At 68.0% G+C, this 17,023-nt stretch overlaps 3 protein-coding genes across 6 annotated transcripts; all 3 read left to right on the top strand.

The window, feature by feature from the left end:
* Window positions 1–6: 6 nt before the first annotated feature.
* Window positions 7–1,450, top strand: LOC121082210 (zinc finger protein 668-like; the record flags this gene model as incomplete). The annotated part of the gene is made up of 2 exons (XM_040581557.1): window positions 7–282; window positions 355–1,450. Coding segments are annotated over exons 1-2 (1,293 nt in total), but the record flags the coding sequence as incomplete, so codon positions are not given.
* Window positions 1,451–1,506: 56 nt separating this feature from the next.
* Window positions 1,507–3,620, top strand: LOC121082211 (uncharacterized transmembrane protein DDB_G0289901-like). Of its 4 annotated transcripts, XM_040581562.1 has the most exons (3): window positions 1,507–2,374; window positions 2,702–2,767; window positions 2,834–3,620. In XM_040581562.1, the coding sequence occupies exons 1-3, from the start codon at window positions 1,529–1,531 to the stop codon at window positions 3,593–3,595; spliced, it is 1,674 nt and encodes a 557-aa protein (XP_040437496.1). In that variant the 5' UTR covers window positions 1,507–1,528; the 3' UTR covers window positions 3,596–3,620. The 4 variants fall into 4 exon arrangements, with proteins under 4 accessions (XP_040437496.1, XP_040437494.1, XP_040437492.1 ...); XM_040581560.1 differs by having other exon boundaries at window positions 2,702–3,620; XM_040581558.1 differs by having other exon boundaries at window positions 1,507–2,767.
* A 5,091-nt stretch (window positions 3,621–8,711) lies between these two features.
* Window positions 8,712–15,672, top strand: MAPK7 (mitogen-activated protein kinase 7). The gene is given in 8 exon segments (XM_040581556.1): window positions 8,712–8,877; window positions 10,498–11,379; window positions 11,427–12,382; window positions 13,468–13,732; window positions 13,734–13,875; window positions 13,971–13,997; window positions 14,000–14,100; window positions 15,403–15,672. Coding segments are annotated over 7 exon segments (2,502 nt in total). The 5' UTR covers window positions 8,712–8,877; window positions 10,498–10,516; the 3' UTR covers window positions 15,551–15,672.
* The last annotated feature ends 1,351 nt before the right edge of the window (window positions 15,673–17,023 follow it).

Here is a 17,023-nt window from a genome sequence, read left to right as displayed (position 1 = left end):
CATCGTAACGTCGACGTCCAAAGCCCTTGGAGCTGCCGCCGGCACCGCCAGGACATCCAGATCCAAAGCCCTGGGAGATGCCACCATGATGGTGTCCGAAGCTCCTGGAGATGCCACCGCCATCGCCGCGCCCACGCTGGGACCCCCTGGAGATGCCACCACCACCGCCACGGTGTCCGGAACCCTTGAAGATGCCGCCGCCATGGTGTCTGAACCCCCTGGAGATGCCACCACCACCATGACGTCTCCACGGGAACCCCCTGGAGATGCCACCACCACCGCCACGGTGTCCGGAACCCTTGAAGATGCCGCTGCCATGGCGTCTGAACCCCCTGGAGATGCCACCACCACCATGACGTCTCCATGGGAACCCCCTGGAGATGCCACCACCACCGCCACGTTGTCCGGAACCCTTGAAGATGCCACCGCGCTGGTGTCTGAACCCCCCGGAGATGCCACCACCATCGCCACGTCCACACAGCAACCCCCCGGAGATGCCACCACCATCGCCACGTCCATAGGGGACCCCCCTGGAGATGCCTCCACCGCCGGGAGGTCCCCGGGTGACCCCCCCTCCCCCTCCGCCGCCCCTCCCTGCTCCTCCTGCCCCCGCCCCTCCCCCCCTTTCCCCTGCGCCGCCTGCCCCAAGGCCTACGGCACCCTCTCCAAGCTGACCATCCACCAGCGGGCCCACACGGGGGAGCGCCCTTTCTCCTGCCCCGACTGCCCCAAATCCTTCGCCGACCCCTCGGTTTACCGCAAGCACCGGCGGGGCCACGCGGGGCTGCGCCCCCACCGCTGCGGCGCCTGCCCCAAGGCCTACGCCGAGCGCAAGGACCTGAGGAACCACCAGCGGAGCCACACGGGCGAGCGGCCCTTCCTGTGCGCCGAGTGCGGCAAGAGCTTCGGCCGCTCCTCCTCGCTGGCCTGCCACCAGCGCATCCACGCGGCCCGCAAGCCCTACGCCTGCCCCACCTGCGGGAAGGCCTTCACCCAGCTGTCCTCCTACCAAAGCCACCAGCGGGTCCACACCGGGGAACGGCCCTACCTGTGCCCCCAGTGCGGCCGGACCTTCGCCGACCCTTCCAGTTACCGCCGGCACCAACGGGCCCACCAAGGGGTGAAGCCTTACGGGTGCGAGGAGTGCGGGAAGGCGTTCCGCCAACCGGCCGACCTGGCGGTGCACCGGCGGACCCACACCGGGGAGAGGCCGTGGCGGTGCGGGGAGTGCGGGAAGAGTTTCGTGGCTTCCTGGGATCTGAAGAGGCACCGGGCGAGCCACAGCGGGGAGAGGCCGTGGCGGTGCGGGGAGTGCGGGAAGGGGTTCGGGGAGCGCGGCGCCCTGGGGAAGCACCGGAGGACGCACTCCGGGGAGAGGCCCTACGCCTGCGGGCGCTGCGGGAGGGGCTTCGGGGGGGCGGCGGGGCTGAGGAAGCACGAGAGGACGCACGGCGGGGGGGGGGGAGGGGGGCGGGGGGGGGCGGCGGGGGCCAACGTAGCGGGCAACTTGGCCAACATAGGGGTCAACATGGTCAACGTAGGGGACAACTTGGCCAACGTAGGGGACAACGTGGCCAATGACGTGGGGGTCAACGTGGTCAACGCGGGGGTCAACGTGGCCAATGTAGGGGTCAACGTGGCCAATGTAGGGGTCAACGTGGCCAATGTAGGGGTCAACGTGGGCAACGTGGGGGTCAACGTGGCCACCGTAGGGGTCAACATGGCCAATGTAGGGGTCAACGTGGCCACTGACGTGGGGGTCAACGTGGTCAAGGTAGAGGGTGACGTGGCCACTGACGTAGGGGGCAACGTGGCCAATGTAGGGGTCAACATGGCCAATGACATGGGGGTCAGCGTGGCCAGCGTAGGGGTCAACTTGGCCAACGTAGGGGGCAACGTGGCCACCAACATGGGGGTCAACATGGCCAACGTAGGGGTCAACATGGCCAATGTAGGGGCCAACGTGGCCAACGTGGGGGGCAACATGGTCAAGGTAGAGGGTGACGTGGCCACTGACGTGGGGGGCAACGTGGCCAACATGGGGGTCAACGTGGCCAATGTAGGGGTCAACGTGGGCAACGTGGGGGGCAACGTGGGCAACGCAGGGGTCAATGTGGCCACCAACATGGGGGTCAACTTGGCCAACGTAGGGGACAACGTGGCCAACGTGGGGGGCAACATGGTCAACACAGGGGTCAACGTGGCCAATGTAGGGGGCAACGTGGCCAACGTAGGGGTCAACTTGGCCAACGTGGGGGGCACCATGGCCAACGTGGGGGGCAACATGGTCAAGGTAGAGGGCGACATGGCCACTGACATGGGGGTCAACGTGGCCAATGACATGGGGGTCAACTTGGCCAACGTGGGGGTCAACATGGTCAACGTAGGGGTCAACGTGGCCAACGTAGAGGGCAACTTGGCCAATGTAGGGGGCAATGTGGCCACTGACGTGGGGGTCAATATGGCCAATGTAGGGGACAACGTGGTCAAGGTAGAGGGTGACGTGGCCACTGACGTGGGGGTCAACGTGGCCACCGTAGGGGTCAACTTGGCCAATGTAGGGAGCAACGTGGCCAATGACATGGGGGTCAACGTGGTCAACGTAGGGGGCACCATGGCCAATGTGGGGGGCAACGTGGTCAACGTAGGGGGCAACATGGTCAAGGTAGAGGGTGACGTGGCCACTGACATAGGGGGCAACGTGGCCAACGTGGGGGTCAACATGGCCACTGATGTGGGGGTCAACGTGGCCAACGTGGGGGTCAACGTGGCCACTGACGTGGTGGTCAACGTGGTCAAGGTAGAGGGGGACGTGGCCAACATAGGAAGCAAGGTGGCCACCGTAGGGGTCGACGTGGCCACTGACATGGAGGTCGACGTGGCCGCCGGGGTAGGGGTCAACTTGGCCACCGCAACAGGGGTCAACGTGGCCACCGACAGGGGGGTCGATGTGGCCACCACGACGGGGGGCAAGGTGGCCATCAAAGGGGGCCACGATGGCAGGGGTCAGCTTGGCCGCGGAGTGGCCACCAGCGTTGGTCAGGACCTTGGTGGCCAACCTGGCCGTGGAGTGGCCACCAGCGTTGGTCATGACCTTGGTGGCCAACCTGGCCGTGGAGTGGCCACCAGCCTTGGTCAGGACCTTGGTGGCCACCCCGGCCCAGGAGTGGCCACTGGCCCTGGCCGTGACGTCAGTGGCCAACCCGGCCACGCCCCGGCAACGCCCAGCCACGCCTTGGTGGCCCAATCGGGCCCTGAGGTGGCCACGGCGAGGGGGCGTGGCCAAGGGGCGGGCGGCACCGACGGGGACGCCCCCTATGGGGAACCCAAGGTGGCCGCCGCCGGGGGGGAGTGTCTGGGCGTGGCCACCGCCGGCCCCGCCCCCCCGGAGCCCCGCCCCTTCGCCTGCCCCCCTCTGCCCCAAGCGCTTCGGGGCCAGGGCGGGGCTGCGCAAACACCAGCGGCGCCACGGCCCCGCCCAGGCCCCGCCCAGGCAGGGCCACGCCCTCTGAGCGGCCAAGGGGAGGGGGGCCCCGACGGAGGGGGCGTGGCCATGCTCCCCCCCCCCACACCCCCCTGCAATGCTAAGCATTGATTGGTTAATAAAGGACCGAACCACGCCTCTGCCTCTGCCTCTCTGTGACCACGCCCACCGGTGACCACGCCCACGTAGCCACGCCTACAAGCGACCGCACCCCTCTGTGGCCACGCCCGCCCACCCACCCACCCGCCGCTGTATAGCCCTGCCCATATATGGCCACGCGCACTGTGGCCACGCCCACCCCTCTGTATGACTCTGCCCGTATGTGGCCACGCCCATCCCTCCCTATGCCCATATATGGCCGTGCCCCGCTACGGCCACCCCCCCCCTCGTGACCACGCCCGTCTACGGCCCCGCCCTCCCACGATCACGATCACGCCGCTATGGCCACGCCCGCTTTGGCCACGCCTCTCTATGGCCACGCCCACCCATGCTCACGCCCCTCTGACCCTGCCCATATATGGCCACACCACTCTCGTGGCCACGCCCCCGTGGCCACGCCCAGTTGCGATCACGCCCAACGCGACCACGCCCCTCTACGGCCCCGCCCACCCGCTCTCACGCCTCTGTACGACCCTGCCCGTATGGAACCACGCCCCCTATAGCCACCGGTGGGCCACGCCCCTCCACACCCACCCCCCGTGGCCACGCCCACCCCGGCAGCCAGGACACGCCCACTCCGGCGTTTCGCCGCCTTTATTGGTGCCCCGCCCCCAGCTCCTGGCCAATGGCAGCGCGGCGCTCCCAGAGCTCGGCCAATCACCTGCCGCCTCCCCCCTCCCCCACCCGCCCCACGTTCGGGGGGGGGGGGAGGGGCTTGTGTGTGGGGTGGGGCAAGTGGGGGGGGGGAGGGGCTGGGGGGGAGGGGAGGGGATTGGGGGCTGGGGAGGGGCTGGGGGAGGGGCTGGGGGAGGGGCTGGGGGAGGGGGCTGGGGGAGGGGCGCGGGGGGGGGAGGGGGGGGGGGAGACTGCAGGGAGAGGAGGGGGGACGGCAGGGAGTGGGCCCCCGCCCCCAGACCTTGGCCCCGCCCCCAGACCGTGGCCCCGCCCACCGGGCGCGCTCCCCGCCCCTTCGATGGTGGCCCCGCCCCCCGCCGGGGGTCCGGGCTCCTTCCCCCTCCCCCCTCCCACCCCGCGGAGCCGCGATCGCCGCGCGAAGGGGCGTGTCCCCGGCGCCAGCCCCGCCCCCCGGTGACGTCACTGTCTTTGACGTCACTTCCGCTCTCCCCTTCCCGGCAACGCCCTCCCGCTACGGCATGGGGGGGGGGGGGGGGGGAGGGGAGAGCGGAGCGCTGTGATTGGCCGGGGGAGGGCTGGGCGTGGCCGGAGGAGGCGTGGCCCCAGCGGGAGGCGCTGATTGGTGGGAAGGAGGGTTGGGTGGGGCTACGTGACGTCACTTCCGGGTCCCGCGGGGAGCGGCGGGAGCGGCGGCGCCGGGTGGGGGGAGGGGGAGGTGAGTGGCTGCCCCCGGCCCGGGGGGGGGGAGGGGATGGGGGGGGGGGCGCCTCCCTTCCCCCCCCCTCCCCCCCCGTCGCTATGGCAACCGCCCCATAGAGCCAGACCTGCGCGCGGCCGCCGTGGGGCGTGGGGGGAGGGGGAAGGGCCCGGGGGGCGGGGGAGGGGAGGGGAGGTGGGGGCCTGGGGGAGATGTGGGGCGGGATGTGTGGGTCTGTGTGATGTGTGGGGCGGGGGGGGGGGCAGGGATGTGTGGGGCAGGGACGTGGGTCCCTGGGACTTGTGGGGCAGGGACTTGTGGGGCAGGGATGTGGGTCCCTGGGAATTGTGGGGCAGGGACGTGTGGGGCAGGGACGTGTGGGGCAGGGACGTGTGGGGCTGGGATGTGTGGGGCTGGGAAGTGTGGGGCGGGGACGTGTGGGGCAGGGATGTGGGTCCCTGGGCTATGTGGGTCCCTGACACATGTGGGGCTGGGACATGTGGGGCTGGAACGTGTGGGGCAGGGACGTGTGGGGCAGGGATGTTGCTTCCTGGGACGTGTGGGGCTGGGATGTGTGGGGCAGGATGTGTGGGGCTGGGACGTGGGTCCCTGGGACGTGTGGGGCAGGGATGTGGGTCCCTGGGAATTGTGGGGCAGGGACGTGTGGGTCCCTGGGCTATGTGGGTCCCTGGCATATGTGGGGCTGAGATGTGTGGGGCAGGGATGTGGGTCCCTGGGATGTGTGGGGCTGGGACGTGTGGGGCTGGGATGTGTGTGGCGGGGAAGTGTGGGGCAGGGCCATGGGTCCCTGGGACGTGTGGGGCAGGGATGTTGCTTCCTGGGATGTGTGGGGCAGGGACGTGTGGGGCTGGGACATGTGGGGCAGGGATGTTGCTTCCTGGGATGTGTGGGGCTGGGACGTGTGGGGCTGGGACGTGTGGGGCAGGGATGTGGGTCCCTGGGACGTGTGGGGCAGGGATGTGGGTCCCTGGGACGTGTGGGGTGGGGATGTGGGTCCCTGGGACGTGTGGGGCAGAGATGTGGGTCCCTGGGACGTGTGGGGCAGGGCCGTGGCTCCCTGGCACACCTGGGTCTGGGCCGTGTGGGGCAGGTGGTTCACCCCCCCCGGTCCCCAGCCCCCCGGCTGACCTCCTGCTGTGGGGCAGCCCCATGGCGGAGGCGGCGGCCGTGGGGCGGGGGGCCGGGGGGGGGCCCCTGGCCCTGCTGAAGGCGCGACGCGCTCGACGTCACCTTCGAGGTGGGGGACGAGTACGAGGTGATCGAGACCATCGGCACGGGCGCCTATGGCGTCGTCAGCTCCGCGCGCCGCCGCGACACCGGTGAGTCCTGCCCCACAAGTGTGGGTCCTGCCCCATATGTGTGGGTCCTGCCCCATAGCGGGGTGTCCTGCCCCGGATGGGTCACTTTCAAGGGGGTTCTGCCCCATGGGAGGGCTTTGGGGGGGGGTGTTAAAATGCTCCATGGATGAGGGTCCTGCCCCACAAGTGTGGGTCCTGCCCCATATGTGTGGGTCCTGCCCCATAGCGGGGTGTCCTGCCCCGGATGGGTCACTTTCAAGGGGGTTCTGCCCCATGGGAGGGCTTTGGGGGGGGGGGGGTAAAATGCTCCATGGATGAGGGTCCTGCCCCACAAGTGTGGGTCCTGCCCCCATATGTGTGGGTCGTGCCCCATAGCGGGGTGTCCTGCCCCGGATGGGTCACTTTCAAGGGGGTTCTGCCCCATGGGAGGGCTTTGGGGGGGGGGGGTAAAATGCTCCATGGATGAAGGTCCTGCCCCACAAGTGTGGGTCCCAGCCCCACACGGCTCCTCCCCTATGCGTGTCCCCATGGCTGGGACCTCCCCACCCCCCAAGTGTGGCTCCCCACCCCCCAAGTGTGGCTCCCTGCCCCTCAAGTGTGGGTCCTGCCCCCCCAAGTGTGGGTCCCAGCCCCACACGGGTCCTCCCCTATGCGTGTCCTCATGGCTGGGACCTCCCCACCCCCCAAATCCGGCTCCCCACCCCCCAAATCCGGCTCCCCACCCCCCAAGTGTGGGTCCCAGCCCCTCAAGTGTGGGTCCTGCCCCCCAAGTGTGGGTCCCAGCCCCACACGGGTCCTCCCCTATGCGTGTCCCCATGGCTGGGACCTCCCCACCCCCCAAATCCCGCTCCCCACCCCCCAAGTGTGGCTCCCAGCCCCTCAAGTGTGGGTCCCAGCCCCTCAAGTGTGGCTCCCCGCCCCCCAAGTGTGGGTCGGTGGGATCCAGCCCCCCCAAGTGTGGGTCCCAGCCCCACACGGCTCCTCCCCTATGCGTGTCCCCATGGCTGGGACCTCCCCACCCCCCCAAATCCCGCTCCCCACCCCCATGTGTGGCTCCCAGCCCCTCAAGTGTGGCTCCCCACCCCCCAAGTGTGGGTCCTGCCCCCCAAGTGTGGGTCCCAGCCTCACATGGCTCCTCCCCTATGCGTGTCCCCATGGCTGGGACCTCCCCACCCCCCCAAATCGGGCTCCCCACCCCCATGTGTGGCTCCCAGCCCCTCAAGTGTGGGTCCAGCCCCCCAAGTGTGGGTCCCAGCCCCCAAGTGTGGGTCCCAGCCCCACACGGCTCCTCCCCTATGCGTGTCCTCATGGCTGGCACCTCCCCACCCCCCAAATCCCGCTCCCTACCCCCCAAGTATGGCTCCCCACGCCCCAAGTGTGGGTCCCAGCCCCTCAAGTGTGGGTCCTGCCCCCCAAGTGTGGGTCCCAGCCCCACATGGCTCCTCCCCTATGCGTGTCCCCATGGCTGGCACCTCCCCACCCCCCAAATCCCACTCCCCACCCCCATGTGTGGCTCCCAGCCCCTCAAGTGTGGCTCCCCGCCCCCCCAAGTGTGGGTCCTGCCCCCAAGTGTGGGTCCCAGCCCCACTTGGCTCCTCCCCTATGCGTGTCCTCATGGCTGGGACCTCCCCACCCCCAAATCCCACTCCCCACCCCCATGTGTGGCTCCCAGCCCCTCAAGTGTGGCTCCCCGCCCCCCCAAGTGTGGGTCCAGCCCCCCAAGTGTGGGTCCCAGCCCCACACGGCTCCTCCCCTATGCGTGTCCCCATGGCTGGGACCTCCCCACCCCCCCAAATCCGGCTCCCCACCCCCCAAATCCGGCTCCCTACCCCCCAAGTGTGGCTCTCAGCCCCCCAAGTGTGGCTCCCAGCCCCCCAAGTGTGGGTCCCAGCCCCACACGGCTCCTCCCCTACGCGTGTCCCCATGGCTGGCACCTCCCCACCCCCAAATCCCACTCCCCACCCCCATGTGTGGCTCCCAGCCCCTCAAGTGTGGCTCCCCGCCCCCCAAGTGTGGGTCCAGCCCCCCAAGTGTGGGTCCCAGCCCCACACGGCTCCTCCCCTATGCGTGTCCCCATGGCTGGGACCTCCCCGCCCCCCAAATCCGGCTCCCCACCCCCCCAAATCCGGCTCCCCACCCCCCCAAGTATGGCTCCCCACGCCCCAAGTGTGGGTCCCAGCCCCCCAAGTGTGGGTCCCAGCCCCACACGGCTCCTCCTTTATGTGTGTCCCCATGGCTGGCACCTCCCCACCCCCCAAATCCCACTCCCCACCCCCAAGTGTGGGTACCAGCCCCCCAAGTGTGGCTCCCCGCCCCCCAAGTGTGGGTCCAGCCCCCCCAAGTGTGGCTCCCCGCCCCCCAAGTGTGGGTCCCAGCCCCCCAAGTGTGGGTCCCAGCCCCACTGTTCCCCCCCCAGGCCAGCAGGTGGCCATCAAGAAGATCCCCAACGCCTTCGACGTGGTGACCAACGCCAAGCGGACGCTGCGGGAGCTGAAGATCCTCAAGCACTTCAAGCACGACAACATCATCGGCATCAAGGACATCCTGCGCCCCACCGTGCCCTACGGCGAGTTCCGCTCCGTGTGCGTCCCCTGCCCCACGGCGCGACCCACGGCGGCGGGGAGGGGGGGGGGGGGTGGGAACCCAGGAGACACATCTCCAGCAGGGCCCGGGTGGAGATGTGGGGCAGGGGGGGACGTGGGGTGGGTTCTCCGTGGCTGGTGGGCCCCATAGCGACGTCTCCACCAGGTCCCGGGTGGAGATATGGGGCAGGAGGAGACGTGGGGTGGGGTCTACATGGCTGGTGGGCCCCATAGCGACGTCTCCAGCAGGTCCTAGGTGGAGATGTGGGGCAGGGGGGACGTGGGGGTGGGGTCTACCAGGTTCCTTGGGGGTGGTGGGCCCCATAGCAACGTGTGCAGTGGGTCCCGGGTGGAGATGTGGGGCAGGGGGGGACGTGGGGTGGGGTCTACGTGGCTGGTGGGCCCCATAGCGACGTGTCTGCTAGGTCCTGGGTGGAGATGTGGGGCAGGTGGGGACGTGGGGTGGGGTCTACATGGCTGGTGGGCCCCATAGCGACGTCTCCACTAGGTCCCGGGTGGAGATATGGGGCAGGGGGGGACGTGGGGTGGGGTCTACGTGGCTGGTGGGCCCCATAGCAACGTGTCTGCTAGGTCCCGGGTGGAGATGTGGGGCAGGAGGAGACGTGGGGTGGGGTCTACGTGGCTGGTGGGCCCCATAGCGACGTCTCCAGCAGGTCCCGGGTGGAGATGTGGGGCAGGGGGGGACGTGGGGTGGGGTCTACGTGGCTGGTGGGCCCCATAGCGACGTCTCCCCCAGGTTTTGCGTTCACTTGTGGGGCAGGGAGAGACGTGGGTTGGGTTCTCTGTGGCTGGTGGGCCCCATAGCGACGTCTCCAGCAGGTCCCGGGTGGCGCTGTGGGGCAGGGGGGGACGTGAGGTGGGGTCTACATGGCTGGTGGGCCCCATAGCAATGTCTCCCCCAGGTCCCGGGTGGAGATGTGGGGCAGGGCGGGACGTGGGGTGGGTTCTCCATGGCTGGTGGGCCCCATAGCGACGTCTCCCCCAGGTTCTGCGTTCACTTGTGGGGCAGGAGGAGACGTGGGTTGGGTTCTCCGTGGCTGGTGGGCCCCATAGCGACGTCTCCCCCAGGTTCTGCGTTCACTTGTGGGGCAGGACGAGACGTGGGTTGGGTTCTCCATGGCTGCTGGGCCCCATAGCGACGTCTCCCCCAGGTTCTCCGTTCACTTGTGGGGCAGGGAGAGACGTAGTGTGGGGTCTACGTGGTTGGTGGACCCCATGGTGACATCTCCACTAGGTCCTGGGTGGCGATGTGGGGCAGGAGGAGACGTGGGTTGGGTTCTACCAGGTTTCTTGGGGGTGGTGGGCCCCATAGCAACATCTCCCCCAGGTCCCGTGTGGCGCTGTGGGGCAGGAGGAGACGTGGGTTGGGTTCTCCATGGCTGCTGGGCCCCATAGCGACGTCTCCCCCGGGTTCTCCCTTCACCTGTGGGGCAGGAGGAGACGCGCCTTGAGTCCTACCACCATCCTCCCGCGTGGTGGCCCTCCATAGCCTCCTCCCCTTCCCCCTTTTGGGCCCAGCCAATGGACCCACTTCAACGGACCCACCTCCTCCTCCTCCCCCTCCTCCTCCTCCCTTCCCCTCCCCCCACCTCCTCGCAGCTACGTGGTCCTGGACCTGATGGAGAGCGACCTCCACCAGATCATCCACTCCCCCCAAGCCCTCACCCTGGAGCACGTGCGCTACTTCCTCTACCAGCTCCTGCGGGGCCTCAAGTACATCCACTCGGCCAACGTCCTCCACCGCGACCTCAACCCCAGCAACCTCCTGGTCAACGAGAACTGCGAGCTGAAGATCGGCGACTTCGGCATGGCCCGGGGCCTGGGGGCCGACCCCCGCCACCCCAAGACCTTCCTCACCGAGTACGTGGCCACCCGCTGGTACCGCGCCCCCGAGCTCCTCCTCTCCCTCCACCGCTACACCCGCGCCATCGACATGTGGTCGGTGGGCTGCATCTTCGCCGAGATGTTGGGGAGGCGCCAGCTCTTCCCCGGCCGCAACTACGTCCACCAGCTCCAGCTCATCATGGCCGTCCTGGGGACGCCCCCCGCCGCCGTGGTGGCCGCCATCGGCGCCGAGCGGGTCCGCGCCTACGTCCAGAGCCTCCCGCCGCGCCCGCCGGTCCCTTGGGAGAGTCTTTACGGCGACGCCGAACCCGCCGCGTTGGCCCTGTTGGGGCGGATGCTGCGGTTCGACCCGCGGGAGCGGGTGGGCGTGGCCGAGGCTTTGCGCCACCCCTTCCTGGCCAAGTACCACGACCCCGAGGACGAGCCCGAGTGCGTCCCCGCCTTCGACTTCGCCTTCGAGCGCCGGCCCCTGGGCAAGGAGGAGCTGAAGGCCGCCATCGTGGCCGAGATCGCCGACTTCCACCAGCGGCGCGAGGGGATACGGCGCCGCATCGCCCTGGCGCCGGGCGGCGGCGGGGGGGAGGGGCGGCGGCAGCGGACGGCGGGGGCGGGGGGGGCGGCGGCGGCGGGGGCGCGGCCGAGGGCGGCGGCACCATGGGTGGTGTCGGCGGGGGCGCGGCCAGCATCGGTGCCGGCGGCGTTGGCGTCGACGCGGTCAATGAGGTCATGGCCGATGTCAGCGGGGGCGTGGCCAACGTCAACGGGGGCGTGGCCAACGTCGGCGGCACCATGGGTGGCATCAACGCGGTCAACGGGGTCATGGCCAACGTCGGTGGCACCATGGGTGGCATCAACGCGGTCAACGGGGTCATGGCCAACGTCAACGGGGGCGTGGCCAACGTCAGCGGGGGCGTGGCCAACGTCGGTGGCACCATGGGTGGCGTCAACGGGGTCATGGCCAACGTCAACGGGGTCATGGCCAACGTTGGTGGCACCATGGGTGGCATCAACGCAGCCAACGGGGTCATGGCCAACGTCAACGAGGTCATGGCCAACGTCAGCGGGGGCGTGGCCAACGTCAACGGGGGCGTGGCCAACGTCAACGAGGTCATGGCCAATGTCAACAGGGGCGTGGCCAACGTCAACGGGGGCGTGGCCAACGCCGGTGGCACCATGGGTGGCATCAACGCGGTCAATGGGGTCATGGCCAACGTCAACGGGGTCATGGCCAACGTCAACGGGGTCATGGCCAACGTCAACGCCACCATGGATGGTGCCAGTAGGGTCATGGCCAACGTCAACGGCGCCGTGGGCGGCGTCAACGCAGCCGCCGCGGTCATGGCCAACGCCGGCGTCACCGTGGCCGCCGGCGGCGCCGCCATGGCCGCCGTCCCCGCAGCCAGCGTCGCCGTGCCCACCGCCGCGGTGGCCGGCGTCGGCCCCCCCTGGCCCTGCGCCGACGTGGACATGCCCAGCCCCGGCCCCGCCCCCGCCCCCGACTGCCCCATGGACTCGCCCCGCGTGAAGGCGGAGCCGGGGGCGCCCGCGGCGCCCAAGCGGGACGGCGCCATCTCGGACGACACCAAAGCGGCGCTCAAGGCCGCGCTGCTCAAGTCGGCCATGAGGAACAAGAGCAAAGGTCAGGGGGCACCTGGGGGGGGGCTGGGGTGGGGTGGGGTGGGGGTTGGGGGCTCGGTCAATGGTCTCTTGGGTCCCAGGGGTTGGGTTGGTGGCTCCATGGTTGGGTTGGTGGCTCCAGGGTTGGGTTGGGTTGAGTTGGGTTGATCTTTCCATGCTTGGGTTGGTGACTCCATGGTTGGTTGAGTTGGGTTGGTGGCTTCATGGTTTGTTGGGTTGGGTTGGTGGCTCCATGGTTGGGTTGGTTGGGTTGGGTTGGTTGGGGTTGGGTTTGGTTGGGTTGGGTTGGTTGCTCCATGGTTGGGTTGGTTGGGTTGGGTTGGTCTTTCCATGGTTGGGTTGGTTGGGTTGGGTTGAGTTGGGTTGGGTTGGTTGCTCCAGGGTTGGGTTGGTTGGGTTGGGTTGGTCTTTCCATGGTTGGGTTGGTTGGGTTGGGTTGGGTTGGTCTTTCCATGGTTGGGTTGGTTGGGTTGGGTTGGGTTGGTGGCTCCATGGTTGGGTTGGGTTGGTCTTTCCATGGTTGGGTTGGTTGGGGTTGGGTTGAGTTGGGTTGGGTTGGTGGCTCCATGGTTGGGTTGGGTTGGGTTGGGTTGGTGGCTCCATGGTTGGGTTGGTGGCTCCATGGTTGGGTTGGGTTGGTTGGGGTTGGGTTGGGTTGGGTTGGTTGGGGTTGGGTTGAGTTGGGTTGGGTTGGTGGCTCCATGGTTGGGTTGGGTTGAGTTGGGTTGGTGGCTCCATGGTTGGGTTGGGTTGGGTTGGTTGGGGTTGGGTTGAGTTCGGTTGGGTTGGTTGAGGTTGGGTTGGTTGGGTTGGGTTGGGTTGAGTTGGGTTGGTGGCTCCATGGTTGGGTTGGTTGGGTTGGGGTTGGGTTGGGTGGGGTTGAGTTGGGTTGGTGGCTCCATGGTTGGGTTGGTCCTTCCGTGGTTGCTTGAGTTGGGTTGGTGCCTCCACGGTTGGGTTGGCTTGGTCTTTCCATGGTTGTGGCTTGTTCCCTCCATGACCGGGTGGCCTTGGTCGGGTGGGGTTGTCTCTCTTCCCCCACCCCACCCCACCCCACCCCACCCCATCCCCCCTCCCTCCCCCCAGACCCACCTTGCGCAGCCCCGGAAGCGCCCGAGGGCCGGAAGCCGGTAACGGCAGCGGAACGTCAGCGGGAGCGGGAGGAGAAGCGCCGGCGGCGGCAGGAACGCGCCAAGGAGCGGGAGAAGAAGCAACGGGAGCGGGAACGCCGCGACCCCCGCGCCCGCGCCGACGGCCTCCAGGGGCTGGTCCTCACCGACGACGACCGCCACCTCCTGGAGCGTTGGACCAAGATGGCGGACGGAGCCCCGCCCCGCCCCCCGCCCCCCCCGCTCCTCCCCCACCCCCCACCCCCCGAAAGTTGGCCGGAAGTGTGGGGCGACCCCCCCCGCCGCCCCTCCCCCCCCCCCCCCCCCCCCGGCGGCGGCGGACCCCGACGTGGCCACCGTCACCCAGCAGCTCTCCAAGTCCCAGGTGAGGACGTGGGTGGGCGGAGGCGTCCTGCTCCCAGCGCTCCCAGTGCTCCCAGTGCTCCCAGTGCTCCTTGTCATCCTCCCCTCCCCCCCCAGGTGGAGGACCCCCTCCCCCCCCGTCTTCTCGGGGACCCCCCAAGGGCAGCGGGGCCGGCTACGGGGTGGGCTTCGACCTGGAGGAGTTCCTCAGCCAATCGCTGGACATGGTGGGGGACACCAAGGAGAGGTGAGGGGGGGGGGTGGGGGAGGGGGCGGGGGGGTGGGGGAGGGGGTGGGGGTTGGGGGAGGGGGGTGGGGGGGTGGGGGAGGAGGTGGGGGGTGGGGGGACCCCTGCGTCGGGGTGGCCCCAGCGCCCGGCGTGTCGCTGTTGGGTGGTGGCCCACCATGACGTCAGCTATGGGTGACACCAACGTTGGGTGGTACCAGCCTTGGGTGACACCAACCTTGGGTGACATCATCCACCCTTGGGTGACATCATCCACCCTTGGGTGACACCAACCGTGGGTGACACCCAACCTTGGGTGACATCATCCACCCTTGGGTGTCACCACGCTTGGGTGACATCATCCATCCTTGGGTGACCCCAACCTTGGGTGACACCCAACCATGGGTGACATCATCCACCCTTGGGGACACCACCCTTGGGTGACACCAACCATGGGTGACATCATCCAACCTTGGGTGACACCAACCGTGGGTGACACCACCCTTGAGTGACACCACCCTTGGGTGACATCAGCCTTGGGTGACATCAGCCTTGGGTGACACCAACCTTGGGTGACACCAACCTTGGGTGACATCATCCACCCTTGGGTGACACCACCCTTGGGTGACACCAACCATGGGTGACACCAACCTTGGGTGACATCATCCACCCTTGGGTGACACCAACCGTGGGTGACACCAACCTTGGGTGACACCAACCGTGGGTGACACCACCCTTGAGTGACACCACCCTTGGGTGACATCAGCCTTGGGTGACATCAGCCTTGGGTGACATCAGCCTTGGGTGACACCAACCTTGGGTGACACCAACCTTGGGTGACATCATCCACCCTTGGGTGACACCAACCCTTGGGTGACACCAACCATGGGTGACACCAACCTTGGGTGACACCAACCATGGGTGACACCAACCTTGGGTGACACCAACCTTGGGTGACATCATCCACCCTTGGGTGACACCAACCTTGGGTGACACCAACCGTGGGTGACACCAACCTTGGGTGACACCAACCGTGGGTGACACCAACCTTGGGTGACACCAACCACAGGTGACACCCAACCATGGGTGACATCACCCACCCTTGGGTGCCACCCCCCTTTGGGCGCCACCCCATTGGTTGCCACGCCCCTTGGGCCCCACCCCCTTTGATGACGTCACCCAACCTCCACTGACATCCCCCAACCTTGGTTGCCCCCCGTGCCTACCTCCCCCTCCCCCTCCCTCCCCACCCCGTTTACTCCACCCCCCCACCCCTCCCCCACCCCACTCCCCCTCCCCCCCCTCCCCCTCCCCCCCCCCCAGCCAGGGCGACTCGGCGCCGCTCTCCGCCTCGCTGCTTGCTGATTGGCTGGAGGTCCATCGCCTCAGCCCCGCCTCCCTCGAGAGCCTCCAGCGCGACCTCCAGCTCGGCTCCCCCATGCTGCTGGCCGACGACCTCCCTGACCCCTGAGGGGGCGGGGACGACGGCGACACGCCCACTTCCGGGGAGCAAGCCCCGCCCCGTGCCTTGGCCCCGCCCCCCCAGCCCCCCCCCCCCCCCCGACACCTCATTAAATTTTCGATGACGACCGACCCCGACCGACCCCCCCCCCCCCCTCCCTGTTTCGTGCCGACCAACCGCCGGGACCTACAGGATCTATAGGGGGGGGCGGGGAACCTATGGGTCTATAGGGGCCGTAGAGAGCCTATGGGGGTGGAGGGGACCCTACGGATCTATAGGGGTGGAGGGGACCCTATGGATCTATAGGGGTGGAGGGGACCCTACGGATCTATAGGGGCCGTAGAGAGCCTATAGGGGTGGAGGGGACCCTACGGATCTATAGGGGCCATCGAGAGCCTATAGGGGTGGAGGGGACCCTACGGATCTATAGGGGGCCGTAGAGAGCCTATAGGGGTGGAGGGGACCCTACAGATCTATAGGGGCCGTAGAGAGCCTATAGGGGTGGAGGGGACCCTACGGATCTATAGGGGCCGTAGAGAGCCTATAGGGGTGGAGGGGACCCTACGGATCTATGGGGGCCGTAGAGAGCCTATAGGGGTGGAGGGGACCCTACGGATCTATAGGGGCCGTAGAGAGCCTATAGGGGTGGAGGGGACCCTACGGATCTATAGGGGCCGTAGAGAGCCTATAGGGGTGGAGGGGACCCTATGGATCTATAGGGGCCGTAGAGAGCCTATAGGGGTGGAGGGGACCCTACGGATCTATAGGGGCCGTAGAGAGCCTATAGGGGTGGAGGGGACCCTACGGATCTATAGGGGCCATAGAGAGCTTATGGGGGTGGAGGGGACCCTACGGGTCTATAGGGGTGGAGGGGACCCTACGGACCTATAGGGGCCGTAGAGAGCCTATAGGGGTGGAGGGGACCCTACGGATCTATAGGGGTGGAGGGGACCCTACGGACCTATAGGGGCCGTAGAGAGCCTATAGGGGTGGAGGGGACCCTACGGATCTATAGGGGCCGTAGAGAGCCTATAGGGGTGGAGGGGACCCTATGGATCTATGGGGGCCGTAAAGAGCCTATAGGGGTGGAGGGGACCCTACGGATCTATAGGGGCCATAGAGAGCTTATGGGGGTGGAGGGGACCCTACGGGTCTATAGGGGTGGAGGGGACCCTATGGGTCTATAGGGGCCGTAGAGAGCCTATAGGGGTGGAGGGGACCCTACGGATCTATAGGGGCCGTAGAGAGCCTATAGGGGTGGAGGGGACCCTACGGATCTATAGGGGCCATAGAGAGCTTATGGGGGTGGAGGGGACCCTACGGGTCTATAGGGGTGGAGGGGACCCTATGGGTCTATAGGGGCCGTAGAGAGCCTATAGGGGTGGAGGGGACCCTACGGATCTATAGGGGCCGTAGAGAGCCTATAGGGGTGGAGGGGACCCTACGGACCTATAGGGGCCGTAGAGAGCCTATAGGGGTGGA

The sequence above is a fragment of the Falco naumanni genome, unplaced genomic scaffold, assembly GCF_017639655.2.
Source record: "Falco naumanni isolate bFalNau1 unplaced genomic scaffold, bFalNau1.pat scaffold_432_arrow_pat_ctg1, whole genome shotgun sequence".
In the NCBI taxonomy this organism is placed as follows: Eukaryota; Metazoa; Chordata; class Aves; order Falconiformes; family Falconidae; genus Falco; species Falco naumanni.
The sequence above is the reverse complement of the archived record's forward strand: the minus strand, read 5'-3'. Positions and strand labels throughout refer to the sequence as shown.